At 39.7% G+C, this 19,653-nt stretch overlaps 1 protein-coding gene across 1 annotated transcript in view; it reads right to left on the bottom strand.

Annotated features, from left to right (window-relative positions):
* Positions 1 to 19,653, bottom strand: part of PDE1C (phosphodiesterase 1C) — a gene marked incomplete at both ends in the record, with an annotated part of 303,957 nt that overhangs the window by 246,628 nt on the left and 37,676 nt on the right. The window contains 2 exons of the mRNA XM_083379005.1: positions 10,789 to 10,960; positions 16,061 to 16,111. Coding sequence (XP_083235131.1) covers positions 10,789 to 10,960; positions 16,061 to 16,111 — 223 coding nt within the window. The remainder of the gene's footprint in view (positions 1 to 10,788; positions 10,961 to 16,060; positions 16,112 to 19,653) is intronic.

Genomic DNA, 19,653 nt, shown 5'->3' with positions numbered 1-19,653 from the left:
CCTCCTCAAGAAGCCAGCCTTGGACCCAGCTGTGTTGAACAACTTTCACCCAGTCTCCAACCTTCGCTTTCTTGCGAAGGTTGTTGAGAGTGTGGTGGCGCATCAGCTCCCTCTGGTCCTGGATGAAGCGGATTATCTGGATCCGTACCAATCGGGTTTCAGGCCCGGGTACAGCACGGAGACGGCATTGGTCGCTCTGGTGAATGATCTCTGGAGGGCTCGGGATAGGGGATGTTCCTCTGTCCTAGTCCTATTAGACCTCTCAGCGGCTTTCGATACCATCGACCATGGTATCCTGCTGCGGCGTCTCAGGGGATTGGGAGTGGGAGGCACGGTTCTTCGGTGGTTCTCCTCCTATCTCCTGGGACGTTCGCAGTCGGTGTTGGCAGGGGGGCAGAGATCGGCCCCTAGGTCTCTCGTTTGTGGAGTTCCTCAGGGGTCGGTTCTCTCACCTCTCCTGTTCAACATCTACATGAAACCGCTGGGTGAGATCATTCGTGGTTTTGGAGTTGGGTATCATCAATATGCTGATGATACCCAACTTTTTATTTCGACCCCAAACCACCCCAGTGATGCCCTCGCTGTGATGTCCCGTTGCCTGGAGGCGGTTAGGGTCTGGATGGGGAGGAACAGACTTCAACTCAACCCTGACAAGACTGAGTGGCTGTACATTCCGGCATCCCGGGACATTCAAAATGTTCCATCTCTTTTTATGGGGGGTGAGTCTTTACCCCCCGTGGATAGGTCGCGCAACTTGGGAGTTCTCCTAGATTCGCGGCTTACCTTAGAAGATCATATAGTAGCCGTGACTAGGGGGGCTTTCGCTCAGGTTCGCCTGGTGCGTCAGTTGCGGCCCTATCTAGACCGGGAGGCCTTGTGTACGGTCACTCATGCGCTCGTGACCTCTCGTCTTGACTACTGCAATGCTCTCTACATGGGGCTTCCCTTGAAGACCACTCGGAGGCTCCAACTGGTACAGAATGCGGCCGCGAGAGTTGTCTTGGGAGTTTCCCGGTACTCCCATGTTACACCTTTGCTCCGCGAGCTGCATTGGTTACCAGTTGTCTTCCGGGTGAGGTTCAAGGTCTTAGTGATGGTTTTTAAGTCCTTACATGGCATGGGTCCGGAATACCTCGTGGACCACCTGCTGCCGGCGTCAACTCCCCTCCGCCCTGTGCGTTCCCACAGAGAGGGCCTCCTAAGGGTGCCTCCGGTCAGAGAATGCCGGCTGGTGGCCCCCAGGGGGAGGGCCTTCTCTGTGGGCGCCCCGGCTCTGTGGAATCAACTGCCGGTTGAGCTCCGGATGGCACCGGATCTCTGCTCCTTCCGGTGCGGGTTAAAGACCCACTTATTCGAACAAGCTGGCCTGGCCTGATGGGGAGTTAATTTAGGGTTTTAAATATTTGTATATTTTATTGTTTTATTTTGGGCATTAATTTAATTCTATTTTAACTTTTGTATTTTTGTATTTTTATTATATGCCCTGTTCACCGCCCTGAGTCCTTCGGGAGAAGGGCGGTATAAAAATTTAATAAAACTAAACTAAACTAAACTAAACAATTTAAAAATGGTGTGTGTGTGTGTGAGTGAGTGTGTGTGTGTGTTCTCCCTTCCTCTTACATTTGCTGTGAATTTATACTAATGCCATCATGCATTGTTTTAACATGTAAAAGCAGTGGTATAGACTCATTATAGAGATTCATCAACTGTTCAAGATACATCTACTGCAGTAACATCCCAAAAGAATGCTTCTGAATTGAGATAGGTACATGTTGTCATCATTCACATAGCTTTCTCTATGCAAGATGTTCCATGATATGTTATCTAAAGTTAATCTGTCATTTTTCCCCCATTATCATTCTGAAATTGCTGTCAGGCTGAGAAATCTTTTCTTCTTAAAAAAAACCACAGAAAATAAAATCACAAAGCTATTAAAATTAACGCGAAACTGAATTTAGAAGACAAGTTAAATGATATCACCGTGTCATAGAAGTTTGTATCCTAATGACTGTAATGAAAGTAGCCCAGAGGAGTATCATATTTCAGAGTGATTAATTCTACATTGGTGGAGGTGGGAAGGGAGAGAGAGAGATAATAGAAATTTTAGAAAATTAAAAATTAAAGGTACCATTGTTGAATACTTATTCTTGAAACTTGTACAACATAATTCAACTTAACTTTAATTTTCTTTTCTCCAACCTGATGTTCTCCAGTATCCTATTTATTATGCCTGAGTTAGGATGATGGCAGGTCTATCTTAGCACAACAAAATAACTTGTAGTTAAAAGTATCTTTTCTCAAAGTATTTAATCTTCCAATGCTACATTTCTTTCTATACTAATCTTATGAAGTTGACTAGGCTAGAAACTTTGTAGACAAGTACATATTTGAACTCATATCTTCTGGGTCCAAGCATAATGTTCTAACCATTATACCCTACAGAAAATAAACCATCAATTAAAAAGAAAAAAGCCTGTAGCAGTAAAATCCTGGGAGGCTTGGAAGACTAGAATGTTTCTTTCTAGTTCTAAAGAGGGATCAAATTTTGACTGAACTTGGATGTTCCTTTCTCAGGACATAACATAGAACGTTCTATAACATTTTCTTACCTCACATGGCCTGCTGAGTAGAAAAAGAAGTCTCATCAATTTTGAAGGTTTATCTATTCCTGGCTGACAAGATACAGACAACAGTATGTTGACTTGTAAAACACCTGCAATTTCTAGATTGGAGATCCCAGCTTGCATATAATAGTGAGCCAGCTTGGAGCAAAAATAGACTCTGGTCATGCTTTCATGCTATCTATCCAAAATGTGCCAAATCTAACCACTAGCAGGAAATGTTTCAATGGCATTTGATTAAATCTGATTGCTTAATGCTTTAAAACAAAGTAGAAAATGGGAATGGCTAAGGGACGCGGTGGCTCAGTGGGTTAGGATGCTGAGCTTGTTGATCAAATGGTTGGCAGTATGGCGAGTGCCGTGTAACAGAGTGCCGTGTAACAGAGTGAGCGCCTGTTACTCGTCCCAGCTTCTGCCAACCTAGCAGTTAGAAAGCATGTAAAAAATGCAAGTAGAAAAATTGGGACCACTATGGTGGGAAGGTAACAGCGTTCCATGTGCCTTTGGCATCTATTCATGCTGGCCACATGACCATGGAGACGTCCTCAGACAAGCACTGGCTATTTGAAACAGAGATGAGCACCAGCCCCTAGAGTTGGAAACGACTAGCATGCATGTGCGTGGGAACATTTACCTTTACCTAAAGGGAACTGTCTCACTCACTCACTGCACTAGTGAGATTGTAAAAGTCTTAATCAGTACAGAAGCACTAATCTTGGGTTGATCATTGCACAGGGAAGTTTACAGTCTGAAATTGAAGAAGAGTAAATGATAAAGAATACGATGAAATGAAGGAACAAATAGCTTTCTTTGTAGAACTAAAAAAAGGGGGAAGAATGTAACAGATTTGAATAAAATAGTTTTATGGAATGGAGTTGATGAATGGAAGCGAAGGTGAATTATTTATTTATAGTTATTTGTTAATGAAATTATATACAAGTGAAAGGGCTAAATATGTCTATCTATATTGTTGTGGTTGTATATGAAAGCAAGCATTCATAAACTGGTGATAGCTGTATTTTAAATACTAGTGAGCTGTACTAAAAGAAAAAAAGAAACAAGAATTGGGAATAAATGTGAGATGCATAATTCAACCATATGTCTAATCACATTGTGTAGGATGTAAAGATTACCTTGACAGAGGCATGCAAGATTCGTTACCAGGTGAAAAACATGACTTAAGACCAAAGTATAGTAGATAATTTTTGTCATATTGGATGTTTACTAAAGACTTGGAAATGGAAAAGAAATTTTAAGACGTCCAAATGCAAAATAGAAAGGCAGTGAATAGCAGTCAGGCAATCTTTATTTTGATCAATGACTAGTGGGTAGTTTGCTGTCTATTGTTAGAAATGAGTTTTAGTCAAAAGAAGCAATAATAGCTGTATAAAAGCTTCTCTTCTTTGTCATATGAAAGCGAGAGTTGGGAATATCAAGAGAAGCAGAAATAAGCCTAATGCAATGGAAACAGGTTACTTAAGAAGAAAAATGTCTGGTTGAATAAAAAGAGAGTGAGAAAAGAATGAGTGTTGAATGCAGATTAAAGACCAAAGTGAGTAATCAGTACAAAAGGCCACTGTTGTGATTTGATAAGAGATAGAATTAATGAAGATCTATTTGAAATATATATCTATCTATATCTATATAGATATAAATGTAGATATAGATGTAGACAGAGACAGAGATAGAGATAGAGATGATAGAGATAGACAGAAATAGAGATAGAGATATAGAGATAGAGATGATAGAGAGACAGAGACAGTCAGAGTCAGAGATAGAGATAGAGATAAAGATAGAGAGAGATGATAGAGATAGAGACAGAGATATAGAGATAGAGATAATGATAGAGACAGAGACAGACAGAGATAGAGATGATAGAGAGAGACAGAGATAGAGAGATAGAGATAGAGACAGACAGATATAGAGATAAAGACAGAGATGATAGAGACAGGGACAGAGATAGAGATGATAGAGACAGAGACATAGAGAGAGATGATAGAGACAGACAGAGATGATAGATATAGAGACAGAGATAGAGATAGAGATGATAGAGGCAGAGATAGAAAGAGATGATAAAGGTAGAGATAGAGACAAAGATAGAGATAGTGATGATAGAGATAGAGACAGAGATAGAGATGATAGAGACAGAGACAGAGACACAGAAACAGAAACAGAGATAGAGATGATAGAGATGATAGAGATAGAGACAGAGCAGAGACAAAGACAGACAGAGGAAATGGCAAAGATATCGGCGTGCTTGAAAGATCATTCGCAACAACGTTATATTACGGAGTGGGGAAAATGGATTGATTACATCCAGAATAAATATGGGACTAAAAAGTTTCATTTAGCATTTGCATAAGTATTGATGTGATATTAGTATTGCTTGTAGTCATTTTATATGAGCTAGAGCGCTATAGACTTAATAGCTTATTGTTGTTAGCATATGGTTGTTTATGATTGTTTTTACTTTTATACCTTGTATTTAGCTCTGGGAAGTCGGGGACGGGGAGGGGGGAAGGGGAGGGGGGAGGGTCGGGAAGGGTTGGGTAGGGGGTGGGGGGGAGGGGTTGTTAAAGATAAAATGTATTGAAAAACTTTTCAATAAAAAAAAAGACAGACAGAGAGAGAGAGGGAGGGAGAGGAGGGGGAAGGAGGGAGAGTTATGGTTGGATAGAATTAATGAAATCCTTGAGAAAGAGAGATGGGAAAATTTTAAAGAACCCAAAACAATGCATAAATTGTTTGCAAGGCTAAAAAGCTATGGACAGATATAATAAATGGAGTGGTGTAATGTAGCCTGTATTTTTTTTTCTCTCTTATCTAACCTTTAATTTATTTGGCTATTATTTCTAACTTCTTTTCTGAACCTTTCACTCTTTGCTTGCCCCAACAGGCGATGACATGCTGCATGTATACATACCAATATATACTATGTTCCCCCAAAAGTAAGACCTGGTCTTATACTATATTTGCCTCCAAAAGAGGCATTAGATCTTATTTTTGGAGGGTGCCTTATATTTTTGTGACACTTACCTCGCCTCATGGTGGCAGCACCAACAGCCCCATCCAGCAGGAGCCCACGTGGTGGCTGGCCCACGTCTGCTGCAGCCGCTTGTGGGAGGAGGCCGCGTGGCACATCACACTGCTGCTGCCACAACGAAGCAAGGTAGGTGAGGGAGGGGATGGAGCTGCCCCATGCGCCCTGCACCTGCTTCCTTCAGGGCCCTCACAGCCAGGCCATTTCTTGCTCGGCAACCTTCCCTTTCACTTTCCTCCCGAGCTGGACTGCCATGCTATGGAGGATGGGTGAGGTAGGCCTGGTTCCCCTCCACCATTTTGGAGCCAGGGAAAATGACGGTGAAAGGCTCTGCTGCTGCTATGCACTGCTGGAGGGGCTTTCCTCACACTTTGTCCCACAGATCCCCTGCCCAGCACAGTCACTGCCTCCTTCTCCCCCACCAACTCTCCTGTGGCTTGCACCATGGCTAGTTGGCACAAGCCTCCCTTGCCACCTCCCTTCGCCAGCCCTCCCTCACCACCACTGGAGAGAATGGAGAACGGGGAGCAGAGTGGCTCTGCGCAGCGATGCAGAGCAAAAAGAGCACTTGCTTGCCACCCTCCATTGCCCAGCGTCTCCCTTCTCCATCCTGGAAATGGCAGTCCCTTTTCCTGCTGCTTCTCCTCCTGAAAGCAAAAAAAAATTAAACACTAACTTGCATTCCAGCTCTGGCACGTTTCTCTCTTGCTGCAGGAAAATGGAGTTTGTGGGACTCTGTTGTCAGACCTTCCAACTTCTCGCAAGATCTTTTTTTTTTCCATGAGAAGTTGGAAGGTTTGACTGAACTGTTTTTAGTTCAGGGGAGAGTTGGTGGGAGGGTTGGTGGAGGAGGAGGCTGCCACTGGGCAGGTGATCTGTGGGGCAAAACATGAAGAAAGCCCCTCCAGCAATGCACAGTGGCAGCAGAGCCTTTTGTCGTCATTTCCCCCTGGCTCTGAAACAGTGGAGGGGGACCGGGCCTACCCTGCCCATCCTCCATATCATGGCAGTCTGGCTCTGGAGGGGAGTGAAAGGCAAGGTTTCTGAGCAAGAAATAGCCTGGCTGGGGGGGGGGGGGGGTCCTGAAGGAAGCAGGGGCAGGGCGAATGGGGCAGCTCCACTCCCTCCCCTACCTGCCTTGCCTCATTGTGGCAGCAGCAGTGCGATGTGTCGCACAACCTCCTGCCCCATTGCGGCAGCGAGGTGGGACTGAGTGGGTGGGGTCCTAATTAGGGCTTATTTTGGGAGTAGGGCTTATATTAGGCCCACCCCAAAAAATCAGGGTAGATCTTTTGGGGGGGTGGGGCTTATTTTCGGGGAAACACAGTAGAACTGGTTTTTGTAAGTTATGTAATTCACCCTGGACTATCCTAATGTTTGAGTTTAATTGTTGAGGTTTTCCCCTCTCATTATCAAGAATAAATTTTAAAAATCAAACAGTTCAAACCAGGAACTCATTTTTGGGAAATCTAGACTATTAGCCAGGAATAACTTGTTCAGATTCCTTATAAGCATAGACACTTTTAAAATCTTGTATTTTAAAAAATATGTTCATAATATTTTTGCTTCAGGGTAGAATTCATTGAATGTTACAGTCAGAATATATGAAAACTGCAGGAAAGATATTACAAGGAACATAACAGTCAAATTTAAAATAAGCAAAGCAGATATATGGAATTAATGAAGTCCCGTTTAATGACTGCCTCATTTAGTGCCCATTTGCAGTTGCCACAGTGATGAAAAGTAGCTTTTTGACTAATCCTTGCATTTTTTACCTTTTCTGGTCTGCAAAGCAAATGAAAGATGAAGTAAAATCACAAACAAAGTTGTGGTTTCACTTAGAGATTATTTCCCTTAATGACTGAATTGCAGGTTGCTGTGGTTGCTAAATTAGGACTACGTGTATGATCTCCTCCCTGAATGCAGTGCACTTATTCTATCTTTTCCATAAAGTAAAACAGTTATTAATCAGGTCACCTAATTTACATAGTCCCAAAGCATCATAACCATGAGATGGCAGTCTAGGCAATATTGAGTTGGAGCAAACATTAAAACTAAGGTCTTCCCTCCACAATTATTCCATCTTCCCCAAGATATGTAATAAGACTATGAGCAGTTGTCTGATCCTAATGATCCTAAGAGTCATTCTGGTTCGAAGGAAGACCTATCAGCCACTGATTTCAACAATCAATGGATTATTTCTTTCCCTCCTCTCTCCAAGGTTTTCTACATAAAGAATTGTTTGGGGTGGGGGGTCGTTATTAACAAAATGCCACATCTTTAAAGAAACAAACTAGAAATGGTACTTCATAGAGAGTTTTGAATCAGAACAAAAAGGATTAAATTCCTCAGTTTCATTTCAGATAAATGAAAAGGTGTCCTAAATCCATACTGTAATTCAGGCTTTACACAGACCAAGAATACAACTTTGAGTATTTTCCTTGCCACATAGTCCAGCACCAAGATTGTAAATAGTTAACCTTTGTAATCCGCAATCAATGTGTTGTAATCTGAGAAGAAGTTATACTGACATCTAAATACTAAAAACTAATTGAATTATTGCATGGTTTAGGAACTCTTTAAGTGTAAAGAAGGATAATCCAAAATGCTTAATACTAAAGTGCCCTGTACATCCTCTTTTAGAAAGAGCTTTTCACAGATCAGATGTGAATATTTATTAAAGGTACTAAAATATCAATTTAAAATATTGTAATTATTTAATTTATCAGACAATTCTGCAGCTTTGTATATTGATACATCCAATGGGTCAACTCTGCAATTCCAAAACTGGGCAACAACTAGTTTACCAATAATGCTAATGATTTCTTGTCCTATTTCTTTTCTTATCTCATTTTCAGGAGTTCAAAAGGGCAAAAGAAAACTGAAGATGCAACACCTCTTTCTTCAACTGAAGGCCTATCTACTTCCCATCCAATAGAGATTTTGCTTCCAGCAGTGGTGAATTCTTCCTAACAGCTGAGGTAATAACTAACACAAGAATCTTCATCTAAACAGGTCATTATCAGAATAAATTCCCAACATCATTTATTAGTGGCTTCATTATGTTTCTTTCTTTCTTTTTGCACCTCTGTAAGTTTCACTCCACATCTTTTGCCTATTTACTCTGTTCTGGTAACCTTCTTTTCTTACTGATTCATTTAAAGAACTTGCATGGCTATCTATCTCATTATAAGCCTAGGTGGCTCATAACAGCCAATAAAAAACCAAAACACTCCACTCAGCCAGCATCCTGATTAAACCTCATCCTAGCTCAATGCTAGGGAGAAACTTTTGGAAAACTAAAAGGTTTAGGGACCCTTTAAATGTCAGAGAAAGTACAGCAACCTCAAATGAATATCCAAAGTACAAGGAGATGAAACTAATCCTTCTCTCTTTAATTTGAAATTTTAATTTTTTTAAAAAAAACACATTTCAGAAGAAGCAGTGGAAAAATACATGAAAAATTAGTAAGTTGCGTGGGAGAATTATGTCTCAATCTCAGGTCTTCTACCAGAGGTCTGGAAATTTGAGGATTATGCACAGTATCGTAGTTGTTCCTAGCACTGCACTCTTCTGGACAGAGAGCTCTTATATCATACATTGGATCAGTTGGAGCCAATTTCCCAGTATAGAAGTCGGAGCCCTGAGTACTCCTTCCACCACTTTTCCTGGATTGGAAATATCTATCCGTACATTGTGAGAAGCTTCTGGATCTTCACACTGGCAGTATCCATGTTTTCCTTTGGCCAGCTCACTATACCATCCAGGTATCTGATGGCTGGCAGGCCATTTGTGTTGATGGATCATATTCTTTCCATTGAATTGGCTCTTCAGGACCTGTCTTGTCATTTGATGGTACTTGGATGTTTATTCCTTGCCTTCTCATTATGATTTCTATGTGGCTGTAGAATACCGAGATATTTGCAGTTGATCTATGTGTGGTCCAATGGTTCCACCTTATCAGTCTTAACTACCTTCCCTCTTCTGACTACTATTCAGCCATAGTTCTGCAGTCTGAATGATAACCCAGTGTCCTCACTGTAGATCCAGGTGTTGGCTGCACATCCAGTTGTCCTTCCAGGTCTTCTGAAGTCTGAGATGTGTGTAGATGTGTGTAGTTTATCTATCTCAAATTGAGAGAGCAGCTTCCTCTTCATTATGTTGAAGTGTTACATAGCTAGCTATTTCTCAGTGTAAATGTAGGTAATTTGCCCATCCTTAGTTCCCTCATATGTTTTATATATCTCCTCTCATTAGATCAGTTGATATGGTAGCATTCCACCAATTCCAGGTTCTTTTGTCTCATCCATGTGTTGTTTGATCCAGTAACCCACTTATTGTTCCAAACTGGCATGATTCTTTTAATTTATGTCACGATCATATTTGAGGTAGGCAGGTAAAACTTTAAGGATCTTTGCCCAAGATCCCCTACTGGTAAGGCAGTTCTTCTGTCCATCCATTGTTCCCTCAGACATTTCATATACTCTCAATTAGGTCCCCTTTCCTTAGTCTACTCTGGTGGTAACATTTTTATCATTTTCAGGTTCTCCTGTTTCATCCATGTGTGGTTTATTCCAGTAGCCCACTTATTGCAGATTGTCCTTGTTTCCCAACATCTGACATGGACTTTGTTATTCCAGGCAATATCTGAGGTGGCATGAGTCTCCTAATTTGTGTCAGTCTCATATGTGAGGTCACCAGGTGAATGGTTAGGAGGTCTCAAGATTTGAAATCCAACTGAAAGGGGGTGCACTAACTACTATGCTATATAGTTGTTTTATTCAAATGTTAGATATTTCTGAGCCAGAAATCAGCTAGTGACAAAAAAGAAAAAGAAGCAGCCAGGGAAAGCATAAAAAATTTGACAGTATGCTTTTAAAATTGCTTTGAGATCAGAATTCACAATAGTTTCTCATTTCTTTCTGAATATTCTTACTCAATTGCTTTTTCCCCCCTTGAATAAAGCTATCAGATTTAATATCATCATAACGGTTTTCCAGTAAAATTGCCCTCTTACTTACATAGCACTTTTTGAAAGATTCTAGAGAGCAACCTCTACTACTCCATCTACCCAGAAAGTTAGGCAATTCCATGATAAAATAAGTACATCTCTATTATCCACCAAACCTGAATGAAGTTTTCACTAGTGCATCAGTACTTTCCACTGGGGGCAGCTCATCTGCCAAAATTTCCTCAGGAGGCCTTGGATCATGGATGATCGTTGGTTTCTGTTTCTCTTTGATGTTTCCTGTAAGTCCACCAATAATGGTGCTCCACAGGCAGTTCTGAGATTTTGATCCTGAATAGATAAAAGAGAAGACGAAGCAAATTTTAATAATGCAACATGAACGTTTATCTTTTCTGGGGCCAAAGGCTACTGGTAAAATTGGCTGGACTGATCAGCAGATTTAACTTGATGAATAAATTAACTGGGATTTGTTTTTGTTTGCTTTTTTTGGAATTTTTTTGGAATTCATGCACTGCAGTAAAGCTTACATTTCAACAGCTTTTTTGTGAAGTCACAAAAAAAATCTAAATTAAAATTAATTATGGAATGGTGTGCAAATGCATCTAATGTTTCTAATTGACCTGGTGAATGATGTCAGATGCTCCAACCATTCTGTCTGCTTTCAGTTTTACTATGAGGCTAAGAAAAGGGACTTCATCAAAGTCTATAATTCCGTCTTGTGGACCTCTAGGTATATTGCTGTCCCTCAACTCACACTAGCCTCTGTCTATACCAGGAGTGTCAAACTCGCAACATCACGTGATGTGTCGCAATGTATCGCAACTTTTTCTCCATTGCCGGCAATGGGGTGGGCACAGTTTTGGCATGACGCATCCGGCCTCTTTTCTATACAGTCAGTGATCATAGATAACAGTGAGAAAGTTAGACTCCAAATTTAGCAGAGGTGCACACTTTGTTGTAGTTGGACATCACACATTTCTTTAAAAAAAGGGGGGAAGTGGGGAATTGCTTTCAAATCCCTCCAGAATGTGGCTGAGGGACATTAAGTCATCAGCCAGAGAACCCATAATTTTGGCTCTTTTCTATTTTGGAAGGATTGAGGTTTTAAAAGATGAGGTAGAATAACATTTAAAATGTATTTCCTAATACAATAGGTTAAACAAAATTATTTCACTGCATTAAAGCATTTCAAGGGATACATGCTTTTTTATATTTTCATACAGACACATGCAGAAGTTGTGCATTTAAATCAGTAAAATTATAACCAGGAAAAGTATGACAAAGTATATTTTCTAAATGACAGTCCCCTTTGACAGATTCTCTAGCAAATGCTTCTTTCAAGAAAACTACAATTTAGACATTTCAAATGAGCTTTAAATGTGTGAAATGTAACTGTCCACTTTCCAGGATTAACATGTCCAATGTCTGAGATTGCTCCACTTTCTTAATCAGAGAAATGACTTTCCACTGCTACAATTACCATTTAGTCATTTTTGCTTCAGGAAACACTGAGAGAGGTCTTACAATGGGCATGAAATGCATACATGACAGCTGAGATTTTTCACTACCATCCAGATTCACCTGTCTTCATCCCAGACAGGGTACATACAAACTGTTCAATTTTGGTCCTATGTGTAATTTAAACAACTCATGTGACAAATTTGGTGGAGAGGAGAAAAAATATCAACTTTAGGATGAAGACATGCAATATTTTCAGAGAAATTGGATGTATGGAAATTAATTTGTATTACACGTAACAACCTGTCTTTTCTCATAATTGTTTTTTTTTCTTTTCAGAATTGGATTTTGATAAGAGCCCTTACTGAAGCCCATCTTTTTTAAAAAATTCCATTTATATCCCGCCCTTCTCCGAAGACTCAGGGCGGCTTACAAGCTTAGCAGTAGCCTTCATTCTATGTATATGCCTGCTTATTAGGGCTTTCACACACACCCCAAGCGGCATTATTACAAAGTCAGCTTAATTGCCCCCAACAATCTGGGTCCTCATTTTACCTACCTCGGAAGGATGGAAGGCTGAGTCAACCTTGAGCCTGGTGGGATGCGAACCTGCACTAATTGCAGGCAGCTGGTGTTACTTAAGGAGGCATTAGCCCACTGCTCCACCAAGGCTCTTTCTTGAACCGGTACACCAAATCTTTATGAATTGGGAAATGTGGTTGGAGAGAGACACCCAGCTTAGAAGGTTATTATTCAAAGCAGACTATAGAGGTAGAAGGTGTTTTTTTTTCCTTTATAAATTTTGGTTTATGCAACCTATAGAAAAATACCAGAATTAAGACTTCTAAAAATATTCAGCTAAAGGAAGTTGCCAAAAAATTATTTTCAAAGCCATTTCCATGTAAGCAGATGACACTCAACTAGAAAAGTACCTGAATTGAGAACATTACCAAGCTGGAATTAACCAATCTTCATCTGAAGTTGTAAACTATATGTGTATATAGCCCTCATACAGAATAGGATACAGTGAACAGTGGTTTCCTGCCTTAATACCTCAGAAATTCAAAACAGGCCAACTAGTTTTTGAAATGAGGATGGATAGGGAGATGAGTCACTGAGTGAAGTTTTATATCAGAGAATGAAAATTAAAAATTATAATCTGGCATTTTTCTCTTCATGTTCATTGCATGTGATGTGCAAATATGCTAATTTAGGGATTAAGAACACAAAAATCCCAGAAGGAAATGATTACACACTATTTCTCTAAGTGTTAAGAAAACTGTATAGTTATACTTACCAGGAAATGAGTTGTACCTGAAGACATTATTATTGTGTTATAGTCCAGGAAACGTATTTTTTAAAACTGTGCACTAAATGTTGCATATTCTTGCCAGATAATTCCCCTAAGACTGAAGATCCCATTTTTGTGTATCTCTCTGGGCCATTTTTGAGATCATTTTGTGAATACTCAAAGAAAATTGCTGCTGTGGGTTTGCCAGAGAGAACATAACAGCCTATAAAGAATTAGTTTATCTGGATGTTTACTGCCATCCTGTTTAGCTTTTTGCTTCCAGAGTGTTACCACAGGATACTCCCTGCTATCAAGCATCTTTTTTCTTGGACAAGTACATCTAAACAAAATATCCATCATTGTAACAGAGCTTATGGGGACATTGGCATGCATAAAAATATATAGGAAGAAAGATGTTTGTGACTTGTTCTAGCTTTGCATCATACCAGCTTCCTTTTTTAAAAATTCCTATTATGTTTAGACTGGATTTGGCAGTTTTATCTACCTATTGAGTCCTTTCCAAGGATGTGAGGTGTTCAGATGTTGTTTGATGGTGTTAAAGATATTGTCAAAGGTTGTTCCAAGTCAAGCTACCTTTTGTAATTGTCAATTAATCAGAATAGAGCTGGAAGGGACCTTGGAAGTCTTCTAGTCCATCCCCCTGCTCAAGCAGGAGATCCTATACCATTTCAGATAAGTGTCCAGTCTCTTTTTAAAAACCTCCAATGATGAAGCACCCACAATATCTGAAGGCAAGCTGTTCCACTGGTTAATTGTCTTTGCTGTTAGGAAGTTTCTCCTTAATTCCAGGCTGCTTCTCTCCTTGATTAGTTTCTAACCACTGTTTCTTGTCTTGCCTTCTGGTGCTTTGGAAATAGATTGCCTCTCTCAAATACTGGAATACTGCTATCATGTCCCCCCTTTTCTCTTGATTGACAGACAATAATTTTGTCAATGCTATTGGTATACAAGTAGTGCTCCATTTTTCACACTTATTACTGTTATTTCTCTTCGCTTTCTTTTTGCCATAATCATTCTATCCCTCCCCCTCTGTTAAGAGAGGGCTGTACAGTTTTAATGTAGATGGCCTCTCTGACCCCTTCTTTCAAACTAGCAGCCCTCTCTGTCCAAAATTTGCCTAAGTCCACATTCTGGTTTGAAAGAGGAATCAAAGAAGCCATTTATGTTAACATAGAGCATATCTTAATAACATATTACTATAAAGTAATAATGTCAATAAAGTCAGATCAGGCAGAGAACTTGGTGCTTGCTGAGGGATACTTCTAAGGGTGCACTGGTAAGCTCCAGCATCATTTTGAAGATTCCAGATTCATAAAATAGTTTCGGAAAAAATATTCAATTATAGCATTAAAATATGCATTTTTCACATAATCTCAAAATTTCTAGCCACTTGAACTTATTACTCCTCATACTGATAACCTCACTATGTAGTATTCCCAAATTTAAAAAATAAATCTCCTTATGTCTTGAGGGGCTACGGAATGTACACATGGAGAAAGGGGGGGGTGAGTAAATCTGTTTAACTGACTTGTGTATACAATATGTCAGGCCAGTAGTGTTTAAAATTAAGTAACACTGCCACCATGTGACTTCGTAGGAATATTGCATCTATTTGCATCTATCTACTGAGTTTGTACTATTGAACACACAAGATCATTTACTCATTGCCAGAAGAATAAAATTCATTATTTAAAGCAAAGTCTAGTAACTTTACCTTGGCTTTTGGTTTAAAAACTGTTTCCAAAAAAAACCCAGTGAAACCTGCATTTGCAGATGCATACTTACTGGTGGAAATTTAGAAGTGTTTTTTTTTTTGCAAACTACAGTGAAATACAGCAAATGCCTTCATATCAGGAAAGTTAGAATCAGATGACCTGGCACTTCTCATTCTCTTACTATATAGGAGTCATTTAAATGTCCAGCTTTCCCTTCTTGTTGAACGTGAATTAGGCAGTCTTTCAAAGAAGAGAAAGTATGTTTTACTGTGTCGCCAAATGTCTCCTGGAAGAGCAAATAGGAAGTAATAGGAAATACTCTAAAACCTCCACTCTTTGTCAACCAACATTCTTCCAAGCCCCTTTCTCTGGGACCTGAACTGTGTGGAACAACTATCCACAAATCACTTCATGGAATTCCATACTCAATGACAGGACTCCTAGAGAAGAAGGCTTAGAGGAAGGACAGGATGTTTTTCTTTGAGGAGCCAGAGGGGATCCCTACCACCCAAAACCTTGGTAAAAAAAATGCCTTCGGTCAGGGGACTTTTCTTCAAGTTATTTTTCAAATTATATGTGCTGTAAATCTGGGCAGTTGACTTCTTCCATGGGTGTTAGTGCAGAGGCCCCCAACCTTTTGGGGACAGATGTTATTCCGCAGACCAGAGGGTGCATGGTTTTGTGTGCTGCCTGCCTCCCACAGATGGGGCTTTTCTTCTTTGTGCAGCTCAATTACTGGTATGCCACAGCCCGGTATTGGTCCATGGACCGGGAGTTGAGGACCCCTGTGTTAGTGGACAGATAGCAGGAATCATCACCATCATCATTGTTGTCATCAACATCATCATGTTAGAGAAAGGGGGGAAATTGTGGCTTTCTTTCTCATTTAAAATATATATTTATTACTAACATACAGGAAATAAATTAACAGGCTAAGCTACTTACTAGCAAATCGCGACAGGGGATGAACATTCTTGTCTCCGGTTTCATTTGCAACTAAAAGAGAAAATATTTTCTTAGTAAACTCTATATGCTGTACTTGAGAAATATGATAAATATCCCTTTTATTTCAATAGACAGGATAATAAGTAGCATGTTTAAAACAGAATCCCAGGCACTTTTATTCAACTTTTACTTATCCTCTACTGAATTCATTGGGGTGTATTCCCAAATAAATGGAGGCTGTATTTAAGTCTGTTCCTCCTTTCCCAGTGCTTCTTTGTTTGTTATTCTCCTCGACTCTCAATCACAATTGGGACCAGAGAATTTGTTGTTAAGCACTACCGTCATTAAGTGAGGCATTACATGACTGCACCCAATTCTAATGATCTTTTTTGCCATGGTTGTTAAACTAATCACTGTGAGGCATTACATGGTTATGATTTGTGATCTTCCCTATGAATTTTCCCATGGACTTTGCTTGTTGGAAGTCATTTGGGAAGATTGCAAATGATGACCACATGATCACAGGACACTGCAATTATTATAAATGCAGAATGGTTGCCAAAGACCTGAAGTTTGGTTATGTGACAGCATAACAGTCATAAGTGCATTTAGTATTGATGCTTTTGGATTTTGGTCTTTGAAAAGACTCTGAGAATACCATAGACACCAAGAAAAGAAATACATTAATTATTGAACAAATCAGTCTAGAGTTCTGACTCATAGCACAAATGACCAAGCTCAAATTATCCTACTTCAGACACATTATATGAAGACCCAATTCTCTGGAGAATTCTCTAATCCTTGAGAAAGTAGAAGGAAAGACAAAGTTAGAGGCAGATTGTCATGGAGAAATTCTACCTATGTAGTCACTAAAAATTAACAACTTGGTGACACTTAATCAGTCATCAGAATCTGGAAGTAATCTGAACAATCACAGATTTTCTACTCCTTCTGTAAGAAAAAAAATAAGCTATCCCCATCATCAGCTAGTGAAAGACACAATAATCCAGCTTAATTTTATACAGACTTAACTTGGAAGTACTGTAAATACTCTGAATTCAGTGAGGCTAATTTCCAAAGAGATTGTAACGTAGACTTTTTATTTATGTTGATGTACTCGTCCCAGCTTCTGCCAACCTAGCAGTTCAAAAGCACGTAAAAATGCAAGTAGAAAAATAGGGACCGCTACGGTGGGAAGGTAACAGCGTTCTGTGCGCCTTTGGCGTCTAGTCATGCCGGCCACATGACCACGGAGATGTCCTTGGATGAGCGCTGGCTCTTCGGCTTTGAAACGGAGATGAGCACCGGCCCCTAGAGTTGGAAACGACTAGCACGCATGTGCGGGGGAACCTTTACCTTTACCTTTTTAATGAATAGAGAAAACTATTATATCCTTTTTGTGGAGATGTTTTAATCTCCTTTTCTGAGTCATTTTAGATTCTGTTCTTTCATTTAATCACTAGAAGAAAATCATATCAGCTTTCTCCATAACAGTTTAGTAAGATAACCAGTAACACTGCTTCCATCACAAGAAAATGTTGTGCTTTGATGCAAAACAAACACCAGATTTACTTAGCAGATGACCAAGAGCTTCATTTTTCCTTTTTTAAAAAATTAATCATATGCAAGCAATTCATAAGCTTTTGTTCTCAAATGTTAGCATCATGAACAGAACATTATCTGAAGCCAATTTATTCTCTCTTGGGGAAAGAAATGAACGCTGCTTTCTAGAGCCTTGGGTGATTTTCTCCTTTCTAGCACTATACTGCATACTCTCAGTGTTTTTACATTAGCAAAAATTAAGTTTATCTAGGAGAACCTTTAAACTACTTGTGAGGGGGGATGTTATGACCCTACTTGAGTCATGATTTTGCTTTGGAGATGGGAACACGTACCATAATTTTCTATTTGGAATCCTGTTTTTCTCTGCCATAATTTCTATCCTTCTTGTTCCTTAGCCCTATAAAGAAAGTTATTTTTTCCTGGTTTCCTATGCAATTCTTATGTGTGAAGTAGGATGTTCTTGCACTTTAGATACAAGGAGTCCTTGGGGTTTCAGTGAGTGTATTTGCCTTTCTTTGTATGGTCTTCTCTTCAGTGGCCTGCAGCCTCCCTGGTTTCCTTCACCTTAATTAAATTCAAAAGTGAGGCATCACAAGCTTGGGCAGCAAAAGAAACCATCAAGGGATGAAAAGGTTTTAGTGTATAACAGCAGATGTATCATACACTATAATTTCCTATAATAGTACACTCAAAACTATTATAAGAAGTTGCAAGAAATTCTTCCTTTGAAAGGCACTAAAAGGAAACTCAGAAAAGTTCCTTTCCCATGGATAAAACATTTTTGTGAAATTTCAATGCAATCTTCTTATTGGGAAAAAAAATGGCAGTACAAAGAGGAAGCACATACAAGATGAAGTAAATGAATTATGAAACTGATTATCTTAGACTCCTTTTAGGCAGGTTTCAGGCCAGTTATGATACATAACTCCTTCATGAATTACTGCCTTGTCGTAGCGAAGCAGCGAAGGCAAGTGAGAAAGAGAAAGATACACCCAATTGAATGCAGAATTCCAGAGAATAGCTAGAAGAGATAAGAATGCCTTCTTAAATGAACAGTGCGAAGAAATAGAAGAAAACAATAGAATAGGGAGGATCAGAGATCTCTTCAAGAAAATTGGAGAGATGAAGGGAATGTTTCATGCAAAAAATCGGCATGATAAAAGATCAAAATGGCAGGGACCTAACAGAGGCAGAAAAGATTAAGAAGAGGTGGCAAAACTACACAGAAGAACTATACAAGAATGAGCTTAACGTCCCAGATAACCATGATGGGGTGGTCACTGACCTCGAGCCAGACATCCTAGAATGTGAAGTGAAATGGGTCTTAGGAAATCTGAGCAACAACAAAGCTAATGGAGGTGACAGTATTCCAGCTGAGCTATTCAAAATCTTAAAAGATGATGCAGTAAAAGTGCTATGCTCAATTTGCCAGCAAATTTGGAAAACCCAACAGTGGCCACAGGATTGGAAAAGATCAGTTTACATTCCAATTCCAAAGAAAGGCAATGTCAAAGAATGTTCAAACTATTGCACCATTGCACTCATTTCACATGCTAGTAAAGTTATGCTTAAAATCCTACAAGCTAGACTCCAGCAGTATGTGGATTGAGAACTACCAGAAGTACAGGCAGGATTTTGAAGAGGCAGAGGAACTAGAGATCAAATTGCCAACATATGCTGGATCATGGAGAAAGCTAGGGAGTTCCAGAAAAACATCTACTTCTGCTTCATTGACTATGCTAAAGCCTTTTATTGTGTGGATCACAACAAATTGTGGCAAGTTCTTAAAGAGATGAGAGTACCAAGCCATCTTATTTGTCTATTGAGAAACCTATATGCGGGTCAAGAAGCAACAGTGAGAACTAGCCATGGAACCACTGATTGGTTCAAAATTGGGGAAGGAGTCCAGCAAGGCTGTATACTGTCGCCCTGCCTATTTAACTTTTTTGCAGAGCACATCATGAGAAAGGCAGGGCTAGGTGAAGCAAAAGTTTGAATTAAGATTGCTGGGACAAATATCAATAACCTAA

This window comes from Vipera ursinii (genome assembly GCF_947247035.1).
Source record: "Vipera ursinii genome assembly, chromosome: Z".
Taxonomy (NCBI): Eukaryota; Metazoa; Chordata; class Lepidosauria; order Squamata; family Viperidae; genus Vipera; species Vipera ursinii.
This window is presented reverse-complemented; position numbering and strand designations above follow the sequence as displayed.